General features: G+C 42.1%; 1 protein-coding gene across 1 annotated transcript in view; it reads left to right on the top strand.

Moving 5' to 3' along the window:
* Window positions 1-23,063, top strand: part of SLC10A7 (solute carrier family 10 member 7) — a 250,841-nt gene that overhangs the window by 174,112 nt on the left and 53,666 nt on the right. The window contains exon 7 of the mRNA XM_082653781.1: window positions 18,014-18,097. Within this exon, the coding sequence (XP_082509907.1) occupies window positions 18,014-18,097 (84 nt within the window). The remainder of the gene's footprint in view (window positions 1-18,013; window positions 18,098-23,063) is intronic.

The following is a 23,063-nucleotide window of genomic DNA, read 5'->3' as shown; positions in this document are numbered from 1 at the left end:
AGATGCCCTACTAAACAGTTGGATTTTGCATCTTTCATGAAAGACATTTCCTTCCAGTAATAACCCTCAGCCTTACCATCCCTTCTGAAATGCTAGCTCCATCCTGACAAGGTAAGGAGAGTCAAATCAGATCACTTCCCACAGCATCACAAACCTCATTAATTTAGACTCAGCAAGTCAGAATTTGCAGTGAGTCAAATTGAAACTGAAGTGAATGTCTCTTTGGGAAAAAACGACTTGGTTGGTATGTACCTACCTGCTCACCTGTTCACTAGATGTGAGGACCTGGGATCATCCCTCAGTGTTTTTTCCAAGCCTTGGGATCGTAATTTCCCAGGAGCAGCACTCAGTGGGCACAGGATGCAGGCCAGCCTGGGGTCCGCCCTGGCAGTGAGTCAGAGAAGTAGCATAGAGCTGGCCATATAGAAAGTGTCCAATAAATGGCTACGTAGCCTAGATTTTCTCCATTGCAGAAGAGTAGCATCTCCTACTCAGGGGACTCTTTGAAGAAGATCACGAGAGAAGTCACAGCCACAGCTAGGGGGCTAAGACCTAGGTAGCACTTTTTTTTTTTTTTTTTTTGCGGTACGCGGGCCTCTCACTGCTGTGGCCTCTCCTGCCGCGGGGCACAGGCTCCGGACACGCAGGCTCAGTGGCCATGGCTCACGGGCTCAGCCGCTCCGCAACATGTGGGATATTCCTGGACCGGGTCACGAACCCGTGTACCCTGCATCGGCAGGCGGACTCTCAACCACTGCGCCACCAGGGAAGCCCATAGGTAGCACTTTTGAGTATCTCAGAGTCTGGAATCCCTGAGACACTGTTTCAGCTGTGACTAAAAGAACCAGATGCTTACTTTTCTCCCTCTCTTCCCATCTCCATGCCGTAACAAGACATTCCCAGCTGGTTAATATTAATGGCATCATGCAAGCTTGCCTCCCCTCTTAGACCCTAGACTTGTGAGCTTTAGTTGGTTCAACCTTTTTAAATCATCGAGCTACAGGAATAGTGAAAGAAACCCCAAGACCCTCAACTTAAAAGTTTAATGCTTCCCTTTTGAGCCAACTGGGCTGTCCCACTAGGTTCAATGGCACCGTCACACGACATCAATAGTTACTTCTGTGTTACGTGACTTGAAATCGCATGTACAGTATATAATACTTTTTGCCTGTGCATTTTACGAACAATGGGAATTGCTTAAACACTTGGGTGACCAGGCTTCACTTAGCAGGAGAGAAAAGCCTGAGCGACTTAAAATATGAGCACATATCATTAAAGATGTAGTGTTTTTCATCAACACCGTCCTGTTGTGGCTTAAATTGTGATTCTCCAAAAGATAGGTTGAAGTTCTAATCCCTAGTACATCCGAATGTGACCTTATTGGAAAATAGGGGTGTTGCAGATGTAATTAGTTAAGATGAAGTCATAGTGGTACAGGGTGGGTCCTTAATCCAATATGACTGCTGTCCGTAAAGAATAGGAGTCAGAGAACCACAGGGAGAATGCCACATCACGACGGAGGAAGAGATTAGAGAGACGGGTCTCAGGCCAAGGGACACCAGCGGTTGCCGGCAAACGTCAGAAGCTAGAAGAGACAAGGATGGATTCTCCTCTAGAGATTTCAGAGGGAGCATGGCCTTGCTTGATTTCAGACTTACAGTTTCCACAACTGTGAAACAATATGTTTCTGTTGTTTTAAGCCACTCAGTTTATGATATTTCATTACAGAAGTCAAAAAAGCTAATACAACCCCTGAAAATTGAATTGTCTTTTTTTTAAATCATATCTTGAAAGTGTAAATTTCTGGATAGTCAGGCACAGTAGCTAGTAAAAGCCATTTTTGCTGATGGAGTCTCAGTTCCCTGTATTCTTAACATCTTCTCAGAATGTTCCCTTTACCATCTTGCTCCAACTGAAACCTGTCTTCTTATTCATGTTTTTGCTGTTGGCATCTTTCATATCACTGAGCCTTGAAATGGGAGAAGGTGTCTTTCTTGTTCCTCTTTACCAATCCCAGATCACTTCCCATGCCTGCTCCATAAAATCCTCCTATTACCTTTAAAGGTTATGCCAGCACACCTATATTACCTGCTGCCGCTCTTTGTTGTAATTGTCAGTGGAACACCAGGTCACGCTCTAAGAGTCCAGAAAAATGTTAGTACCTTTCCATTGTCTTCTTTTTCACAATACACTTGGATTGATTCTTGGTGTTTTCAGTATTCACATAGTTGACCTTCCCAATACCCTGGCCTCTAAATTCTTGACCCCCTTCACCAGTGAGATTGCCTTCCCCCTCATCTCAGCCAGTCACCCCTGCAGTCAGACCTTTGACTTATTACTGCCAATGATAGCATCCTTCCATAATCCTATTTTCAAATGTCTTCTCCTACTAGCAGCTGCTATCTTTGTGACTTACTCCCCAGATTAAGAATTCTGCAAACTTGCCAGGAGGGCTCATTTATTTACCTTATCACCTTCAATGCTTCTAACTAATCCACCCTACCTTCACCCTCTTACCCTCAGATTCCATCTGACCTAGCCTAGATCTCATGGTCCATCACTGTAATTACTTTATTACATACACCGTCAACAACCTTGCTCATTTCTTACTGCTTCCTATTTGTCTGGCAAGTGCCAGGCCTGCTTAAATCCAACTCTACACCTTTCTGTATTTGTACCTGAACACGCGGGGGCACCCACTCTCATGCTGACTGATCTCATTCGAAATCCATGACAACTAATTGTAAATGAGCCTGGCAGTCCTACTCCCTTCCCCGAACTGATGCACATCCCCAATCTCTAGAGAATCATTTCACACCTTCTCCTTGCTTCTCAAATCTCCAGTGCCTCTTCTCTTTTTTTCATCTTAACTGATGCAGAAAGGAAACTAGATGATGAGGAAGTCAGAAGCAATCAGAGAAATTTACAAAATCCCGCCTACTTGCTTCTATATTTTTCACCTCTCTCCTCCTTCCGTAGATAAACTATCTTTGCTCCCATCTAAGGCCAGTCCCTCCAGTTGTGCCATCCCTTATTGCCTACTTAACAATAGGAGCCACACACATTTCCCTCTTTCTCCTATGTCATTAAATTTTCTATCTCTGCTGGGTCATTTCTGTCAGCGTGTAAGCATTCTGTAATATTACACATCTTAAAAATTAAATTTCACCTTATCCTACCTGTAGTCCATTTCTGTGCACTCTTTTATGGCACAGTTCCTCCAAAAAGTTGTTATTATTTTAATGTTGAGCCTTCTTTTTTAATTTATTTAATTTATTTTTTTGCTGTGTTGGGTCTTCGTTTCTGTGCGAGGGCTTTCTCTAGTTGTGGCAAGAGGGGGCCACTCTTCATCGCGGTGCGCGGGCCTCTCACTGTCGCGGCCTCTCTTGTTGCGGAGCACAGGCTTCAGACGCGCAGGCTCAGTAGTTGTGGCGCACGGGCCCAGTCGCTCCGCGGCATGTGGGATCCTCCCAGACCAGGGCTCGAACCCGTGTCCCCTGCATTAGCAGGCAGACTCCCAACCACTGCACCACCAGGGAAGTCCTCCAAAAAGTTATTTTAACTTATTTATCACTCATTCAGTAATACGTATTGAGTTCTTCCAATATGCCAGTCACTTTCCGGGGTGCCAAGGATATAGCAGTGAGCAAAACAGATACATCTTTGCTCTAATGGAGGTTATATACTAGTGGAAAGAAGCAACCAACAAATAAGTAAAAATATATTGTGTAAGATGGGTGCTAAAGAAAAAATAAAGTAAGGAAGGGAAGTGGGTTGGGAGGTTGGACTGACTGAGAAACAATATTTGAGCAAAGGCCTAGAGGAGATACCACCAGAAAGTGAGCTTTCTGGTGGTAGAATGTTCCAGGTGGAAGGAACAACAAGTGCAAAGGTCCTGAGAGTGTGCCTGGTGCCTAAGGAACAGCAAGGAGGCCAGTGTGGCTGGAATGGAGTGAGCAAGGGGAGAGTAGATGGAGATGAGGTCAGAGACATAGCAGAGGCCAAATGATAGAGGACCTTAAAGTCCTTTGTACGGATTTTGAATTGTAATTCAAGAGAGACAGGAAACGACTGAAAGAGTTTTGATCAAGGGAATGGCATGTTCTGACATTCCCTTTAAAAGGGTGACTCTGGATGCTGGGTTGAGAGTAGATTGTTAAGGGGATCATGGTGGAGACAGGAAGACCAGTTAGAAAGCTAGTGCAAGAGATGCCATTAGCTTGGGCCAGCGTGGTTGAATAAATCTGGTGGGAGGTAGTTCTTTATTTTCTTGAAAGAGCTGAGAGATTGAATGAAAATTATGAGGGAAAGATAAGAATCAAGGATGACTCCACGCCTGTGCAACTTGAAGTATGGGATTGCCGTTTACTAAGATAGGGAAGGCTGTAGGGTCGAACAAGTTGATGGAACTCCCAACAAATTCAGTCTTGGACATGTCTGGATTAAGATGCCTTTCAGACATCTAAGTAGAGAAGTCAAGTAAGCAGTTGACTATATGTCTGGAATTCAGGAGAAAGGGTCTGGACTTTCTGTGTGTGTGTATCTCTACAGATACACATTTGGGAAAGTTCAGCATAGAGATGGATTTTGAGTTAGGCTGGACGAGATCACCAAAAGAGAATAAAGAAGGAGAGGTATCAGTGGACTGAATTTGGGGCATTCTAACATTAAGAGGTCAGCAAAGAAGACCAAGGATATCCAGTTTGCTTAGGAGGAACACCAAGAGATTTTAATGTCCTAGAAGCCTAGCAGAGAATGTGTTTCAAAAAGGGGATCATGGTCAGCTACTTCAAATGCTGGTAATAATTCGGATAAAATGAAGTCCAACAATTGGCCATTGATTGTAACAAGATGGAAGCCACTGGAGACCTTAACAAGAGCTATTTCAGCAGAGTTTTGGAGGAGAAAGCCTTATTGAAGTTGGTTCAAGAATAAATGAGGAAAGAAGAGTTCATTTTGCTGTAAAGTGTGCAGAAAATGGGAGAGCAACAAAGTTAATGAAGGACCGAGAGAGGATTCCTTTTTAAGTTGGGAAAATTATTAGCATATTTGTATCAATAGATTAATCCAGTTAGAGAAGGAAAATTTGATACAGAAAAAAGAGGGGAGAACTCGTGGACCCATGTCCTTGAGTAGGAGAAAGGGATGAGTTCTAGTGTGTAAAGGGAGTATGGCCTCCTAAGCACAGATAGTTCATCCAGAGTCACGGAAAGGAAGCCATGGGATATAGGCAGGGATGCAAGTAAATTGGATGATGTAGTTATAGGAGCTTGTTAAGTTCTCCTCTGGTTCTGTTTTCTCAGTGAAGTGGCAAGCAAGATTAGGGGTGGAGGACAAGAAAAGGCAAGGAGGTGTTGGAGATTTGATGAGAAAGGCAAAGACATGAAACAGTCATGTGGCAGAGTGAATGGAATGGACAAATGCAGTGCTATGGTCCAGCAGCACCGAGGACCATCCTGAGTCTTTACACTTGGCATTGGCTCAGCCTGGATTCTCCCCACCCCGGATATCCACATGGCTCCCTCCTTCACTTTCATCAGGTCTCTGGTCAGATGTCATTTTAGAGGAGAAGAATAATATATTCCATCACTCTCTCCCCACCTACCATTCTTAATTGTTCTTCTTTAGCACTTATCACGTGACATCTTAATCACTAGTTAATTTGTTTATTATCCATCTTCCCTAACTAGAGCAAAGCATTACAAGATAGCAGAGACTTTATGTTTTGGTCACTGCTAAAAGCCCACTGCTCAAAATAATGCCTGGCTATGGAAGCCACTTGAAAGCATTTTTGAATGGATGCTTGGTAAAGAAAAACTGTTTCTGTTCTCACAGTACTTCTAACACCAAAGGTGTGGGTTTTCGATGCCAAGGGATTCTCCAATTCTCTGCAAATACCAACCGGGTATTCTACAATTTAATTCATTTTGACACTAACTTCCCAGAGTTAATGCAGACCCCACAGGTGGAGGGCTCAGTCTCCCAAGATTGCCTCTCACTGCAGGTGCCAATCAGAAATAGTGGTTTCCAGGTTACCCACACTTCTGTCCGACTTGGCTACAAATCAGGGGGCTCCCACAGCCCCCTCCTCAGGTCCAATAATTTGCTACCACTGTTCACAGAACCCAGTGAAACACTTTATTTATTATTACCGGTTAATAATAAAGGAAACAAATAAACAGTCAGGTGAAGAGGTACATAGAGCAAGGTCCAGAACGGTCCCAAGTGCAGGAGTTTCTGTCCCATGGAGTTTGGGGTGTGCCACCCACCCTGCATATGGGTGCATTCACCAACCCGGAAGCTCTCTGAACCCTTCTGTGCCAGGTACTGGGGACAAAACCCAAATAATGTAACAAAAGACACTCTTATCATCCCATCCCTCAGGAAGTTCTGAGGGTTTTAGAAGCTCTGTGCTAGGAATTGGGGACAAAGACCAAATATATATTTCTTACTATTTCACTACATCGCAGTTGGACAGGTCCCTCTGTTCAAAGAGTCAGGCTAGGACCACTTTTAGGACTTGTATGTCCTCATCACTTGCTCTACCTTCAGGGCCACATTCCTTATTGAAAAGCCATTTTGAATGGACCGACTTCACTTCCCTCACAGTCTGTTGTGCAGGGGTGGCATGGTATGGGGAGAAAGCATCCCGTTTTGGTTCAGTCTGCAGCCAGTATTTGTTGTGAACAGTGGATTTTCTTTTACCCTTCTTAGCCTCGGTTTTTACCTCTGTAAAGTGAGAATTATAAGCTGAAATGAATTCATTTATGGGAAAGCCTGTTGTAAACTGTAAGGAACCAGCAAATGGTAGTTATTTAAATTTGACACTTTATAAAGGAAAATAGAAAATAATGCCAGGAAGGATGTCAAGGTTTTGCAAAAGCACTTATCTGATGAAATGCAGCGATGGTCCAGCTAGTCCAGACCTTAATGATGGGCTGAGTCTTAAAACTGTAAGATTCTATAATCATCTATAATCTTATAAACTTGTATATAAATGAATCCAATATTTACCATGGCTGGCAATGAGTGCAGTGAAACTTCCTGAAATAGCACCATTAACTCCTAAGGCTCAAAGTGCTTTTTACATATATCACCTCAATTTTCTTGATAACATACCTTTGCTATTGGCAGGGGCAGAAATTATTGTCTTTATTTTGTTAGTGGATGTGTATCAGACCATGGAGTTCCAATCTGTAAGGGTAAATAAAGGCCTTGTCTAGCTAAAAACCATACTTATAAGTTCATTACTTGAAATTCCATGTGAATTGTCCTTCTGAAACAGTGGTAAGCAGCCACTAGATTTTGTCCGCCTGGGCCAGGAACCATGAATATCTTATTCATTAACTTATCTCTGGTGCCAAATATTCAATAAATGTTAGAAGGAGGGGAATAGAAAGATGGGTGAACAATTATTAGAATGATTCAGATGATAAATAAGTGGTTCGAAGGTTAGCATTCCAGCCTGAGCCATAAAATTTTACTTTATATTTGCTATGACAAATAACTTACAATTTTTTTCAATAATATTAAAACATCCATTCTTTTATTCAGTGTTTGGATGCCTACTGTGCACTGTGAATATTACAACGATCAGTCTGACATTGATCCTTCCCTCAAAGAATTTATGATTTAACAGAGAAAATAGAATATATTCACAGCTAATTAAAATCCAAGGTAGAAATTGTATCACAAGTATCATAATATTTCAAAGGAGATTACTAAAAAAGAAAACATTTTATTTAATAGGAGAAGTGGGTTTTTTTACAATAATTTTTTACTGAAAGAAGCTTTTTAAAAAAATATATTCAAGTATAGTTGATTCATGTTAATTTCTGCTGTACAGCAAAGTGATTCAGTTATATACACACACACACACACACACACACACACACACACACACACACACACACACACACATTCTTTTTCATATTCTTTTCCATTATGGCTTATCACAGGATATTGAATGTAGTTCCCTGTGTGTGTAGGACCTTGTTTTGTTTATCCCTTCTATATGTAACAGATGCGTCTGCTGACCCCGAACTCCCAATCCGTCCCTCCCCCTCCTCCCCCTCCCCCTTGGCAACCACAAGTCTCTTCTCTATTGTCTGTGAGTCTGTTTCTGTTTCGTAGATAAATTCCTTTGTGTCATATTTTAGATTCCACATATAAGTGATATCTTACGGTATTTGTCTTTGTCTGACTTACTTCACTTAGTATAATAATCTCTAGGTCCATCCGTGTTGCTGCAAATGGCATTATTTCATTTTTATGACTGAGCAATATTCCTTTGTATTTATGTACCACATCTTCTCTATCCATTCATCTGTTGATGGACATTTAGGTTGCTTCCATGTCTTGGCTATTATAAATAGTGCTGCTATGAACACTGGGGTGCATGTATCTTTTCCAATGAGAGTTTTTGTCTTTTCTGGATATTTGCCCGGGAGTGGGATTGCTGGATGATATGGTAGCTCTATTTTTAGTTTTTTAAGGAACCTCCATACTGTTCTCCACAGTGGCTTTACCAATTTACATTCCCACCAACAGTGTAGCAGAGCTCCCTTTTGAAAGAAAACTTTTAATTTGAGGAAAACTTTTAATTTGAGAGGTAGATGGAAACTTCTAATATTTCTCCAGGGATCTCCTACTTACTTCAAGTTTTTTTCATGTGCGTGGTTCTGATTCTCGTTCATATCTAACATCACTTAAAACTTGCAGATCTTTCCTGTCCTCTGATGTGGTTTCTCACTAACACTCTGTTTACCGACCATTATTACAGTTTTTGTTCAGCAGCAAATAATAGAGAAGACTGAAGGAGAGAGATTTGAAAACTTGAAATGGAGTGTTGTGGGTAGTGAAGATGCAGAGGCCCTGGTGCTGAGTCAAGCACTTAGGCTGTGAGGTCAGGGACAGTCCATTGGGCAGCGTGAAGCTCCTGCCTTTGTAGACCCCTGTCCCCCCAAGTCTCCTTAGCAGCTCCCTCACACCTTCTTCCCAACTACATCTTGGTGACTGTGCGGAATGAAAGGAAGCAACGTCTAAACTTCTCTCTTACTCCCTCTAAAATTAAGACAAAGGAGGTAAGATAACTATGTTCACACTGTGGAACAGGTCAGTCTAATTCTACGCAGTTATGATCTAAGGAAACCAGATATTATCTGGTATTGTCATGGCCTCAAGCCTCATAATTCTGTAGACCACCACTTTTATTTAAATGAGTTCCTGCGTGGCAGGGGAGAGTCAGTAGCGCTTTGAGCTTGTGCCATTGGAACGACAAATCAAGGCCTCACTTCCACCACAGCCACAAAGGTCAGCTCAACATCAAGACCCGTGGAAACACAAAGGGCGGAAACTTGGACCACTGCTGAAAGTCATGTTCTCAGAGTTACAGATCAACCCGTCTCCATATGTGGGGATGGTCACATCAATCGCTTAGGATATTTAATAAACATTCACCCTCATGCTTACCCAGTCAATAGTAATGTAAGCGCCCCTTAAGTAAGTGGGAGCACCACCAGCTCTGCTGTTATATTAATTGATTTTATATGACTTGATTTCTTAGAAATCTGGCCCCTCATCAAGTAGATATTTAGAAGGCATTGTGATACTTGGACATACATACACACATGTGTACAACACGCAAACATGTACGTGCACCCCCATGCATGCACACCAGGCGCTGTTTCTAGGCTAACTGTATGCTCCATTCGTCTCACTGTCTCTTCTGTTACTTTCCATTTCAGCAGTTCTTAAATCCAATCAGCTTGAATTCTCAGGACACTTTAAAAGAAACCTTGTTTTTCCGGAAGGGGAGGGGGACGGTGGGGGGAGGGGGAAACTAATTTTTATTGAGTCGGTATAATGGGTACTCTATGCATATTCCCATGTGAGTAGCATGAGTACCTTTAAAGGTAGGTATTATCCTCACCTATATGAGAAAACTTAGGTTCAAAGACTAGTCAAGAACACGGGGCGCTTTCAGGCAGCGTTCCTTCCAGGTTTTGCTTACAAAGCGTGCCTCCTAGGAGACAGGTGATTTTAAGACATTTTATCAGCACTCAGTTACTACTTCCTGGACATATATTTTAGGTAACATAGGAAAGATAAACAGAATAAGGCATAAATATTGCCTTGAAGAAACTTAAACCTCATGTAGGTAAAGAAGAATAGACTATGGAAGAATTTTAGAGGAAAAATTAACTACTAAACTATGTGATTCAGACTGAATTTCATAGGAGTTCACAGAAGAGCGAGGTCAGGGTTGGGGAGAGACGTCAGTGGCAGCTTTCAAGGCTACGGTCATCATTAGTTTCTCTAGTAATTGGCTACCTGTGATAGAAAGTCCTTCAACTTTTGATCCCATCAATAGAAACAAAAACAGCAAATACAGACATTAGTGTCATGTACAGTACTCTGATTATTTTTTGTAGTGTGTTCCCAATGATGCTTGCATAACTGATGGTCACATACATGTGCGATGTATAAAATGATGATAAAACATAAAGCACTTGAAGAGAAACGATCCCATTGATTGCCTCAGTTGTTCCACAGGGAACCGGGCTCTCCACCATGTGCCCAGGAGCGTTTGTTCCTAAAGCAAGTAAGACGGATCTCATCTCCTCGAGCCTGAGAGCAGCTTATCTTCTGACTGTGTGTATAAATCACACAGGGATGCTTCTCACGCATGGAGAATTTTGTAATGCAAGATAATCTGTGGAGTCTTTTATAAATGCTCTTCCTGGGACTCCCCCAGACCTTGTTGAAATAATGGGGAAGCAGGGGAGCACCTGGTAAGCCACTTTCAAATGCTCTAGAAGCAACATTGATAAACTCCCCCCACCCCCATCCCCCTTCAAGGACCATTGACCCAGAGAGGCCAAGTCCACTGCTGCTCTGGGACTTGGCGGACTTATCTGAAGGGATGCGCTCAGGTGCAGCGCTGTCCTAGCCAGGCTTCTCCCTGCACCTTGGTCCCGCTCCAACACCAGCGGCTGCTCCCCAAGCAGTTATGATCTGGCTGAAGTGAGAAGGACACTGCTTCCTTACACCACCCTTGCCTGTTGGTCCCTCTTCTGGAGGAACTTAAAACTTTGTCTCCTTAAGGAACAATTAGCAACAGCAGGTTCTGTGGTTCCTGAACCAAACTCAGGATTGACAAGACCGAATCCTGTGGTCATGGAATAACGGACAAAGCTTGTTTCTAGATGCCTCTGCGTATCTCTGCCTCTAGCCAGCCGTGTCCTGGAAGCCCATCTTCACACAGCTTTCCTCTGCGGGCGATAAGCTGATTTACAGTTCCTTTGGGCACATTTCACTACAATTCTTGTGTTGTTTGAATAAACAGAACTTACAATTGTACGTCGTTTCCATCAGTTATTGGAAGGTAATCTTTTCCTCTTACGTTTTAAATTAGCAGATAACAAAAAGAAATGTTTTACATATTTTTTAATCTTTAAAAAAATCATTTAAAACCTATTTTGTTCTTTGTTGCTCAGAGAAGGAAAAATACCATGCATCTAGATATATAAATAATAAATAAAAGGGATCATTTCCTCAACGACCTATACACATTCCATGCCGTAACCCACCTCTAGTTTGATACACGCAGCCAAATCAGTGTGGCTTTTTAACAACCATATTCTTAATTTTCATAAAAATGACAGTCATTTTTCCACTGAGCCTGTCAGCCTGGTATACCTTTGAGTCATTGATTTTGTGTAAGTAATCAGTTCAGTTCGCATGGAATGAAAGACAGACTGGACTATAGATTCTGGGGAAAGACGGGACTGTAGAAGGGCTCAGGGGATCAAGGCCTAGGGACACTCTCCCTTCTTACGTCTGAATGCCTTGTCTTTGTGACGGGAAGGGGATAGTATTTATGAACATCCGTAATGTCTGTGTGTGGGTACAAGAAAGTTAGATCCAATAGTAAGCAAGTCCCCTCCTTCTTTCCCTCGCCTGGGACTGGGCTCTGGGTAATGTACGTGAGGGGCCAGAACTGGGCCGGAAGGGAGCTCATCCTGCTTTCTATATAGGTCTGAAGTGGCTTCTTCCTGATTTCCTCGCAAAGGAGATTTAAAATTCTCTACTCTACGGTATAAACTATAAATATCTATTCTTATTTTTCTCTGAATGTGGGACTCATGAAAGCAAAGACCAATCATCAAGGGTGAATTATATAATACAATAATGTTTTAATAGCTGAGAAGGGACACAAATAGTTGCAGCGCCTGTGGCTAATGGATTTCCCTGGTAGGAGATAAAAGGCTGATTACACAGAGAGCAAGTGAGGACCTGGTGCGTTAATGACGATATACAGGTCAGCTCACTTACAGGAGTGATTTAAAACGCACCATCTGTTTTCTAACTATAGGCTGATAACTGATTTTACGAACGGTCAATGTGTCTTCATCAAGAATTTACTTATTTGTCTTTCTGAGTCTGCTTAGTCTGGCCCTGTAAAATTTCACTGACTGGACGCCCCCAGATTCTTTCCAAATCAAACAATTTCTAAGTTGAATGGATCGATAGCAGCCAATCTTGCTTCGTTTGACTCAGCCTTTCTCTGCCAGGTTAGAAAATTAAATCCTAATGCTCTACAGCAGGCCTTGTATGTACTGGATTAACTTCCTTCTGACACATCTACCCTGGTACTAGTGGTGTGCCATCCTTGAGGGAGTTAAGAAAAGAGTTACTCAAATAATTTTCGGTGTCCAGTGGTTCAAATCCAGAAACCCAGGTGAGAAAGGCTGCACCGTCGTCCACTGCTTAACCAGTTTCCTCCCATCCCCTTTTTTCTTTTTTCCCCTCTTTTTTTTTTTGCAGTATGCGGACCTGTCACTGTTGTGGCCTCTCCCGTTGCGGAGCACAAGCTCCAGACGCACAGGCTCAGCGGCCATGGCTCACAGGCCCAGCCGCTCCGCGGCATGTGGGATCTTCCCGGACCAGGGCACAAACCCGCGTCCCCTGCATCGGCAGGCGGACTCTCAACCACTGTGCCACCAGGGAGGCCCTCCCTCTGTCTTTTTGCTTCTGCCCTCCAGCTCCCCATCTCCTTGCAGCCCTCACAAAACACACATACAGACACACAGACGTTCTTCTCTTTCTCTCACATGGACAAGATAAGGGGAGGCCAGCTTTGGCCTCCACTCCCGCCCCCTTCCCCATCTCACTGCTCTGTCCCTTCTGTTGTTAATGTGCGGTGGAATGTAAGGATTAAGTGTGAGGGCTGTGGAGACAGCCTTCTGGGTTGAGTTCCCGGCTCCGTCACTTTCTAGGTACGGTGACCATGTCCAGGCTGTTCAAGTGTTCTGTGCCACGGTTTCCTCATACGAAAATGGGGGTGCTAATGAGACCCACCTCAAGGGGTCGCTGTATTAAATCCTTCAACACATTAGGCATTCAGAGCAGTGCACAATAAATGTTACCATAACTGTAATTATAGGAGACAATTGGGTGGGAGACTCCTGGTCCTTTCTTGGGGCTGTGAATTCAGCAGGACTCTGTAACTTACCGAAAGCTGGAAGGATGGAAAGAAGAAAAAACATTGTCAAGCCTCTCTTTCTACCTATGTGTTGTGGCCATTCATTAGGTGAACACACATTCTGGAGCACATACTGTGTACTAACTCCGTGGTTCTCAAAGGTAAACCCCAGCCCAGCAGTAGCAGCAGCATCACCTGGGGCCTGGTTAGAAGTGCAAATTCTCCCCTTCCTCCCCTCGTCCTTCCTGCTAGGTGTCACGAATCAGAAACTCTGAAGGTGGCACCAAGGAACAGGTGTTCCCACAAGCCCTCCAGGTGTGTCTGGTATGTTAACGTTTGAGAACCACCACCCTAGATGTAGAACGCAGTCACTCTGCTGGGCACCCGGAACATAAACATGAAAAGGACCGCGTCCCTGACCTTCAGGAACATACAGTCTACTGGGAGAGGCAGATGTGTAAACAAGAACAACCAAGGATTCTGAGCGGTACAGTGGCAACACAGAGCCACAAAAGAGGGGGTGGCCGAGTCCGCATTTGGGGAGGAGGGTTTGGAAATAATCCCCAAAGAAGTGATGCTTGAAATAATTCTTAGGAAAAGACTAGAACTTTTCCAGTTATAAGCAGGGGAAAGAAAGGAGTGTGCACTTGGTGATGGGTGGACCCACATGCAGACCTCAACTTTGAAAAGCAGCTCCTGGAGCGGGGGGTGGGGGATGGGGGGGGTGGGGGGGGTTGGTTTTTTGTTCACTGTTGGATCCCTGGGGCTGAGAACATGCTTCTGGCCCACAGGAGGCACCAGTTGCCATTTGAATGATTGAACACAAAGGTCTTAAATTCCCACATATTTAATTTTCACTGAAACGTTTCTTCGCAGCATGAGATTAAAACAAATAAACCTAATTGTGAGTTCTCTGCTTTAAAGCACTATAGTCCTGAAAGAGATTAGCCAATGCCTGGATTGTTTATTTCACATGCGATATCGTAAAGCACGGCTTGGCAATGTGAGACGTAGGACCTTTAAACCCGCTGGGTGGCTCAGCGAAGCCCAGAGCACTTGCTTGACACAAGCTTATGCTGAACCCGCAACTTTATCCAAACGTGCAAATTATTGATGCTTCAATAATTGATGCTTCAGAGACCAAACACGTTGGTCTCTGAAACAGAAACCACATGAGGCTCCTCATTAAAATGTGAAGAAACAAATAGCCCGGGCAGCGTATTTCCTTCTGCTTTAGTTAAAATCAACTCTGCATGCAAAGTGATTGGGTCTTGTAATCTTCTAGTCATACTCTCAAATGCAGATGCTCACTCTTCTTTCTTGTGGATGCCAGGGCGTACTTCATAGTGTCAGGAACCTCCCCAAGGGGACCTCTGCATCTTCAAACTGACCACAGCGACAGGTCTGGTGGCCGATTCAAAAGAAAGGACTTATGCCAAGTTAGACCCCAGCACTGAGATTTCCTTCCTTTCAGAGCCGCTTCTAAGGGAGCCACCCTGCAGGACTTCCTCCCCAACATCTCCACCGTACTTAGTCTGGTTTCGTGTACCCAGTTACCTACATCCCTGGCTAGCTTGCTCTGGCCTCTGATCTGATCTGACAAAGCCGCAGAGGAGGGCTGCTCTAACCTGTGCTCCTAATCAAGTGGATCAGAGATCATGGGTGTTTTCGAGGACACAGGGACCTTGGGGATCATGGACAACCTCCCACCCTTCCCCTCACCCCATAGCCTTTTCCACTGTCTTCTAGGAACAAGAGGCTCCCGGACACTGAACATGCAGGTGGTCTGTTACGTGATGGATCTAGAAAGTGAAACACAGAATAGTCTTCAACACCAAAATTGAAATGGGTTTTCCTCTACTTCCCTTTTAGCTTGGATTAGGATTAAAAAGAACCCCCAACATGGACTCAATACACGAAATCACATTTTAACTCTTCTGTCCATTTGATCTGAGTTTACTGCTCTGCAGTAATACTTTATGGTTAAACTAACCAGCCTTCCCAGTGTGCATCTGGCTTCTATCACAGAGCAGATCTGGCTGAAGAGTTGCTTGCATGTGTTTGAGGAGCACTGCCAACTGCACCTCATAACACAGGTCTTTGAAGTGTTCATTACAAGCTGCTTCTCTCTGGACCTCAGTTTTCCATCTTTAAAAAGAGCTAATGGGACTACAAGTCTCTTGCAGGTTAGGATTCTATCAGTTTTAGGTCTTCCCTTCCAGAGCAGCATTAAGGAGCTAAGGAGGGGGTGGAGGAGAACTGAGGGAGGTAACATGCACCACCAGGCTCGCTCTGTTGTTTTACACAGGCGCACGTGCGTGTGAGCTGGTTCTTTCTTCCCTTGGTTTTTATCATGAATAGATGCCCTTAGTTTCTAGGTGCACGTTCAAGTTCGTTTTGTTACTCGTGATAAACAAGCAGTGAAAATAATAATACCAACTGATTTTGTAATGCTACGTGATAATAAGAGATTTTTAGATATACTTAAGTTTTGTGTGTTTTTTTTTTTTTTAGAAAAAACAGGGATATGATTTTGGATAAGAGTTTGTCTCTTTTTAGCACCCCATGTTTACAAATTAGTTCATCTGTTCATTCTGCACAGGTTCATGCTTTCTGCATACATCTTCTCTGTGCCAGTTCCTGGGATAAGCACTCGGCTGACAGAGGGAATATAGCTTCATATGATTATTCATGAAAACGTTTAAAAAATACATTAAATAACTTAATAAAGTTGAGATAAAAAGAGGAACAGAGATATGTGAGATCACCCATGAGATTTCAGGCAAGAGTTGAGACTTTTTACTTGAGGGTTATCACCTCGAACCCTACTGCCTCTCTTCAAACATTGTGAACCCTATGGATAGAGCATTGAGTTGAATGTTTCTGAACTTGAAAACTTTGTTCTTTAAAGTTTATTTTTCTAATTATCCAGTGTCTCAGTTTCTTTGTAAAATATATTTTTCCTTATTTCAGTCCTTGCCCCAGGAGCATCCTTAGGGTTGATATTTGTGGAGAGAATACATTTGTTAAATACCTTGCACTTCAAGGACATCGTTGCTCTAATCATTAGCTTTTAATACTTTGGTTTTGACTAAAAAGAAATATCTAACAGCCATGTAACATTTAACACACCACAAATCCTGTGTGTTCTTCACCAGTTTCATTTTTTCTGCTTGTATTTCTTTCGTTTATATTTGTTCTGGAGGAAAAGGCTAGAGGCGACACTTTTTGTGGGTGAAACTGACAGCCAGTGGTCAGTGTTGAAGGCAGTATTAAGTGGATGCAGGCCACTGATGGACAGGGCATACATTCTTGACCTTCTGAGTGCGTATAGATTGGGGCTGACGATGGGGGACAGAGTTTTATAAAATAGGCCAGGGCATAGAAAAGATTTCGGTAAGCCAGTTCACACAGAAATCAGTGAAAACACTGGTCCCACATCACTTCATTCTGAGCTATGGACTTCACTTATCTAAATATTTGATATGTTTTATTTAATATTCTCTGCCTTCCATCATTACCGTCTCCGCATCTTTCACAAAAATTACTTTCCAAAAGATATTTCCAAGTTTAACTAAACTTAGGTAAATATGAAAACTGAGGTGTGGTCTGCAGGGGAAGGCGAAAGTAACTTCCAAGGGCCGGGGGGATCGTCACTGATGGCTTGGGAGAACCTGTTTGCAGAAGGGACTCATGAAAGGGATAAACAACTGTGGAACAGGCTACTGTTTGTCCAGAAAGGAGATTTTGAAAAAAACATTAGAAAGTTAATAGGAAGACAGCAGGTCTTGGTAGTTGAGGTTAATGTGAGTGTTGATGTGTTCACAGAGAAACACTGCCTGATGCTGCTGGCATCTTTATGAAGCCGAGACGGCAATCATTAGCAAAGAAAGAATCAAAAACTGAGGACAGAGGCAAAACGGGAATTCTGAGCAATGTTAAGACATACAAATTTAGGAGCGGTATATTGAAATTTTCAGTTGAAAAATAAGTTCCATTTCAGGATTTCCCATTTCCAAGATTTTGTTTAAGAATGAATTTTAAAGGGTATGAGAATCATTGCCTTTGTTTTGGAGGAGTAGGAAAGTTAGAAACTTTCATTTACATAAATACAAATATTATCTCGTTAATAAAAGAATGAGACACACTTGTTTGTTTTAGGTATCTGCAGACGGGTGAAATAGAAATCACGTAAACTATGATTACAGGTGAAATATGCCATATGGGTACAGACAGTATGAACACAGAACGGCTTTACAATTCAGAAATGTATTTAATAAGAAGAAATTTAAGTTAATTGCAAAACAAGTTATTTTTCTTCAATCTTAGTCTCCCAATAGAAATTATATATTAAACTACTCAGTCTATTTCGTGCTAAATTTCAAAAATAAAAGTAACTTCACTTGCTCCTTGTATATAGCTACCAAGTTTTTGTGCATGTGAGAGAATTCATTTATTACACTAGTTAACAGCGGTATTGAGAACGGATTTAAAGTGATTCTAACTCCTCGTATTCTTGTTTTACAGCTTCACTCCTCCTCTTCTGTGCCTTTTACATCTATTTTTTCTCAGCTTTTTATGACTGTTGTGGTTCCCCTCATTATTGGACAGGTAAGGTCTCCAGTTCTCTCTGCTCTTTTCTTTATAGATCAAATTGTGAATTCTTATGTAATGTCAGGACAATCGAGAGAAGAGATAGAGGAAGAGATGGTTAAATGAAAATCTAAGACTGTCCAACAGAAGGTTTCCTCAGCCACAAAGGTCTCATCTTTTTATTTTTTTAATTAACATCAATCTGCTTTACAGATAGCTATATATAGGGACACCAGCACACAATCTTGATGTTTAAAATGTATCTTCCCTTCTTTGTAGCTATGTAGCTAGCTTGGAAACGTCTAGCAGATCATTACCTTGATTTCTGATAAGGTCTCAGCAATTGTGACCATTTGGGGGACAACCATCTGCATTTGACTGGCTTCTTCTTATTCTTAGGCTCCTCCGATAGCAGTGATCATATTTGTGACCCTGTAGTTTATAAAATAAACATTTAATTCTATTAGCTCTTAAAATTAGACCTTAGAAAGTTTAGTTTCCCTTATCATTCTTACTGAATTAGACTCGCAGAAGAAATTCCTAATTTCTTATAACAGGCTGATGATGAGCATATAATTCAGTTATGAGCATACAGATTCAAAAACAAGGTTGTCATTGTTGTTTTCATCATAGGTAGCCACGGTAACAGCGTACAGAGTTTAATGTACTGCTAAAGTGAGTGAGTCTTAGAAAAAGAGTACATTAGGATGGCGAAGAGCACAGATGTTGGGTTAAGAGCAACTAGACTCTAGCTCTTAGTTCTGCCTTTTATTTGCTGTGTGACCTTGGGCAAGTCGTTTAATCTCCTTAGCTCCAGGTTCATAATTTATCAAACTGTGTAATAATGGGACCTATCTTGAAGGGTTGTTGTGAGCATCAAATGAAATATGATGCATGTAAAGTTTTTGTCCTCATAGAACCTGATACAGGTAAGTGCTCTATAGTTTCATCACCATTTTCAAATTCCCTGTAGATACGAAACAGGAAGCAACTCTTTGAGGCACTAACAATAAAAAATGGTGTGTGTATAGACATGTAATATTTACATGCTGTCTTAGGTTTTCTGGGAAATCAACTCTGAGACAGAGGTTTCCATGCAGGAAGCTGAATGGGGGAGAACCCTTGGGATCAACACCTGGGAGAGTGGGACAAGTAGGACGGGGGTGAAGGGGCCACAGCCTTAGGCTGGACCAACCCCTCAGAGTTGTCCTGCCTAAGACACGCGTGCCTGGTTTCTCTCCTCTTGTGCTGAGCAGTCATCAGATGCTGGCTTCCTTGCCCCTCCGCAGTAGGTCCTTGGGTGAGTCTGCTCTCTTAGCAGCAGTTCCCAAAGAGGAAGTCAACTGAGATCTTTCAGTCAATCAACATGCCCTGCAGATATGGGAATAAGCATCTCATTACTGAAGAGATGGGTCTGGGGGGCACAACACAGCATCCACTGTACATGCGCTATTTTTTTTTTTAATTTTAGTTTTAGGAAAGGGTCTAAACACAGTAAAGGGGGAGGGTTTAAAAGCACTCAGAGAATACCATTAAATAAATACAGGATAATCCTTGAAAAAATATTCCCACAGTGCTGCTCACATAACAGGTATTCTGAATAAATCTTACGGCGTCTACCTCTCTAACTCTTTGCCCATTTCCTAAACTCTAGCCTTGGCTTTTTCTCAATTGCTGCTTAATTTTTTAGAATGTCTTTAGACATTTAGAATGTCTTTCTACCCACCCTCCCACTGCAACTCATTGCTCATTGGGCTCCTTAATTCATACCTTCTTTGGACCACCTACCTGAAGTATGTTTCCCTTTTACTCTTCATTGTGGCACCTTGTTTGAGTCCTTTCTTGGCCCTTGTCACAACATATACTTCTCTTTTGTTTGCTTGTTAACAGTTGGTCTCCCTCATTAGACCGTAAGCTTTATGAGTACAGGAACCACATTTGCTTTGTTTGTCATTACATAGGCACCCAATAAATACGTGTTGGGTGAGGGAGAGAGGGAGTGAATGCGTGAGAGGTCTGCGATCACTTAGGGAAATGCTGTGTCTTAGAGAGGAACCTGCCTGCCCTGCTCAGCTCTGGACAGTATTAGTTTAAACCCACGCTTATTCTCTTGGTTCTGAAATGAATTCCATATAATAACTCGGGGCTCACACATTCTTCTCTTAGTAGATCTCAGAAACAATCTCTCTTAATAATAAATGTTTGTCTTCAATTATATGGACAAAAAAATGTTGTCTACACTATTCAATGGATTTTTTAAATATATAGTGTTATATTATTTATGTAATTAAGACTATTTATCCAGAGAGAATAATGAATTGTTAGATAGCTTGCGTGCCCAGTAGTAAAGTATTACAGTAAATTATAAAGCAGTAAAGGTAGTCAAAAAGCAAGAGGGCTGGCTTTTAAAAAGTTCTCTGGTACCAAAGTACCCTCGTGGCTTTTTTCAAAGAGGAAACCTTTATGTTTGCAACCACTTACAAGGTAGATGTGTTTGCATCTACCTCTTATAGTCTAGTCTTGGGAATTAAGAGTCACACCCCTGGTCTCTCCCCCTAGAAGCCACACTGCCGCCTAACGTCCTTACTCCCTCACATCCAGGCAGGCACTAAATGTCACCATTTCTGCCTCCAAAATCTTCCAGCTCTGGCATCTGCAGCCTCGTGCGTGCCAGAGAGGGTGCCACACCTTCACCATCTCTTGTCTAAATTACTGCACCTCCCAACCCTGTCTCTCTGCTGGGAATCTCTTCCAGTCCCCATCTAATGTGTTCACCACTCCAGGGTAGTCCTAAAGAACAAACCAGATTATGTTATTCCTCTCCTTAGAATCTTCCCTCACGGTTCCCTGTCGCCCACTCCTCGTGTGGCCCACAAAGCCCCTCACAGTTTGACCCCAGCCTGTCCCCTCCCACCATCCCCTTCACACAGGCTCCTCTTCTGCCATGCGGTGTGCCCACTACCCCCTCACCCGACCGTGCCCCTTCACGGCTCCATGCCTTTTATCTCGTTGTTGCCATCGTTTCTGCCAGCAAACTTCTCTTCATTTCTAAAGACTCAAGACAGAGATGCCCTCTGATGTGCTCTGACTCCCTGGGCCTAGAGTAAACTCCAGTTCTCCCATCATACTTCACCCGTCGTATTTATCAGGAGAGACAGTAATGTACCCGTGAGCTTCCAGGAAGCGGAAACTCTATCATAAGTATATTTAATAGCATACTCAGTAGTTGGGTGTAAACTGTATAAAAACATTGGCTGAAGAAAACTTTGAACCTATCCCCTCAGTACCCCCAGCAGCCGTTTTCCCTAGGTCTCCAGATTCACTAGAGAGAAACATATGATTGGTTCTCATCTTGTTTTAAATTCATGACCCCAAATTTAAAATGTCACTCAGTACTTTCCAGATATCTTACTCTGCTTCCTTACAGGATTATTTCACCCTGTCCTCTATTTTCAAGTCCCTTTTACTTCCCCTAACACTCTCCCACTTGCCCATTACCCTTGGGTCTCACGGACTTTGCTTCTGTTTTCTGAAAGCAGCCAGCCTTGATGCTGCCTTAGAACCTTTGCACTGGCTGGTACTTCTGTTTGGAACCCCCTCTCACCTGTCACCTCCTCAGAAAGACCTTTCCTCGCCCTTCCTCCAGAGGCTACCCACTCAATCATTCATGTATTATCCAGTTTAAACCTCTATTTGGTATGAATCATTATCTGCTTCTCATTTATTTGTTGTTTTGCTTTTTATTTATCTCCTCAAACATGAGCTCCATGAGACCAGGGACCTTGTCTGCTCTTTTATCTCTGCTCATTTGTAATTGACTGACAGACCTAACTTTTGTGAAGCAATCTTTAAAGCCCTCATTAGAAGTGCTCAGTGTACTATTTACTTCAGAGGAATTAGATTCCTGGCAACGTAGCCTCATTTCTCCACTGTAACCACATTATAGTTTCAGTGCCATACTGTGAAAATAAACATCTCTATAGACTTTTATATGCATCTTTAAATGAGATTTTATTGTTACCTTTTAAATAAACAATGGGAACTAGAGGGAGAAGAAAAAGACCAGGAAGGGTGAGTTGAAAATATTTTCCATAATCTTTTAGTGATGATAAAACTTCATCATTCCATTTTTTATTTATATTTCTGAGAGTGGATTTTATTTTCTTTTTTTGTGTGTGTTTTCTCCAAACAGTACTTCTTTGGGGTTGAAATCATTATTGACTGACTGTGATGTGACGTGAGGTCCAGTTTGGTCTTTGCCACTGCTTGGCTATACACACGACTTCTAGGCCTCACTTACCTCATTTGTAGGATGAGGAGTATATCTTCCAGCCCGAAGATGCTGTGACTCTGTGAGATAAGATTAGTCTTTCCATAGATGGCTGGGAGATTGTTGCTTCTGTCAATTCTAGAAAGAGATAAAATGTCTGTTATTGTAATATTTCTTCTCTTCCGATAAAGCCTTCAATATATCTAAGTGCTTGTGACACATACTTATTTTATGCATTAAGTTTGAGAGATTTATGAATAAATGTTAATGAAATGGAATTTCCAGCACCTTTGAAAACTATTTTTTAAAACAGCACGCTAAACCCCACTTTTCTTTCAATAAATTAATAGTAAAAAAAAAACCATATTATTTATCATTTATACATTCTCTAGTCTTTCATTAGTGATTTGTTTCACAGTTTGAGATTGGCTTTTTGTATTAAATAATACCCAGCTAAAGCTGCAGTTAATGTTATTAATGCTAGTAAAATTTTGCATTTATAAAATTAGTTATGAACGGTTTTCATTGCTTCACTTGAATTGCTTTGAGAGAACAGTGACTTTTACATTATGCATTGGGATGTATTGCTGAACAGTGTTGTGAGAGAAACATCACCAAACTGGGACTTGGAAATAAGAAGAGCCATTATTTACCGCGTACGGTCCCTGGTTCTAAAGCATTTTATATTTATTTAATTACTTAGTCCTCACTACA

The sequence above is a fragment of the Grampus griseus genome, assembly GCF_964374135.1.
Source record: "Grampus griseus genome assembly, chromosome: 4".
NCBI lineage: Eukaryota > Metazoa > Chordata > Mammalia > Artiodactyla > Delphinidae > Grampus > Grampus griseus.
The sequence above is the reverse complement of the archived record's forward strand: the minus strand, read 5'-3'. Positions and strand labels throughout refer to the sequence as shown.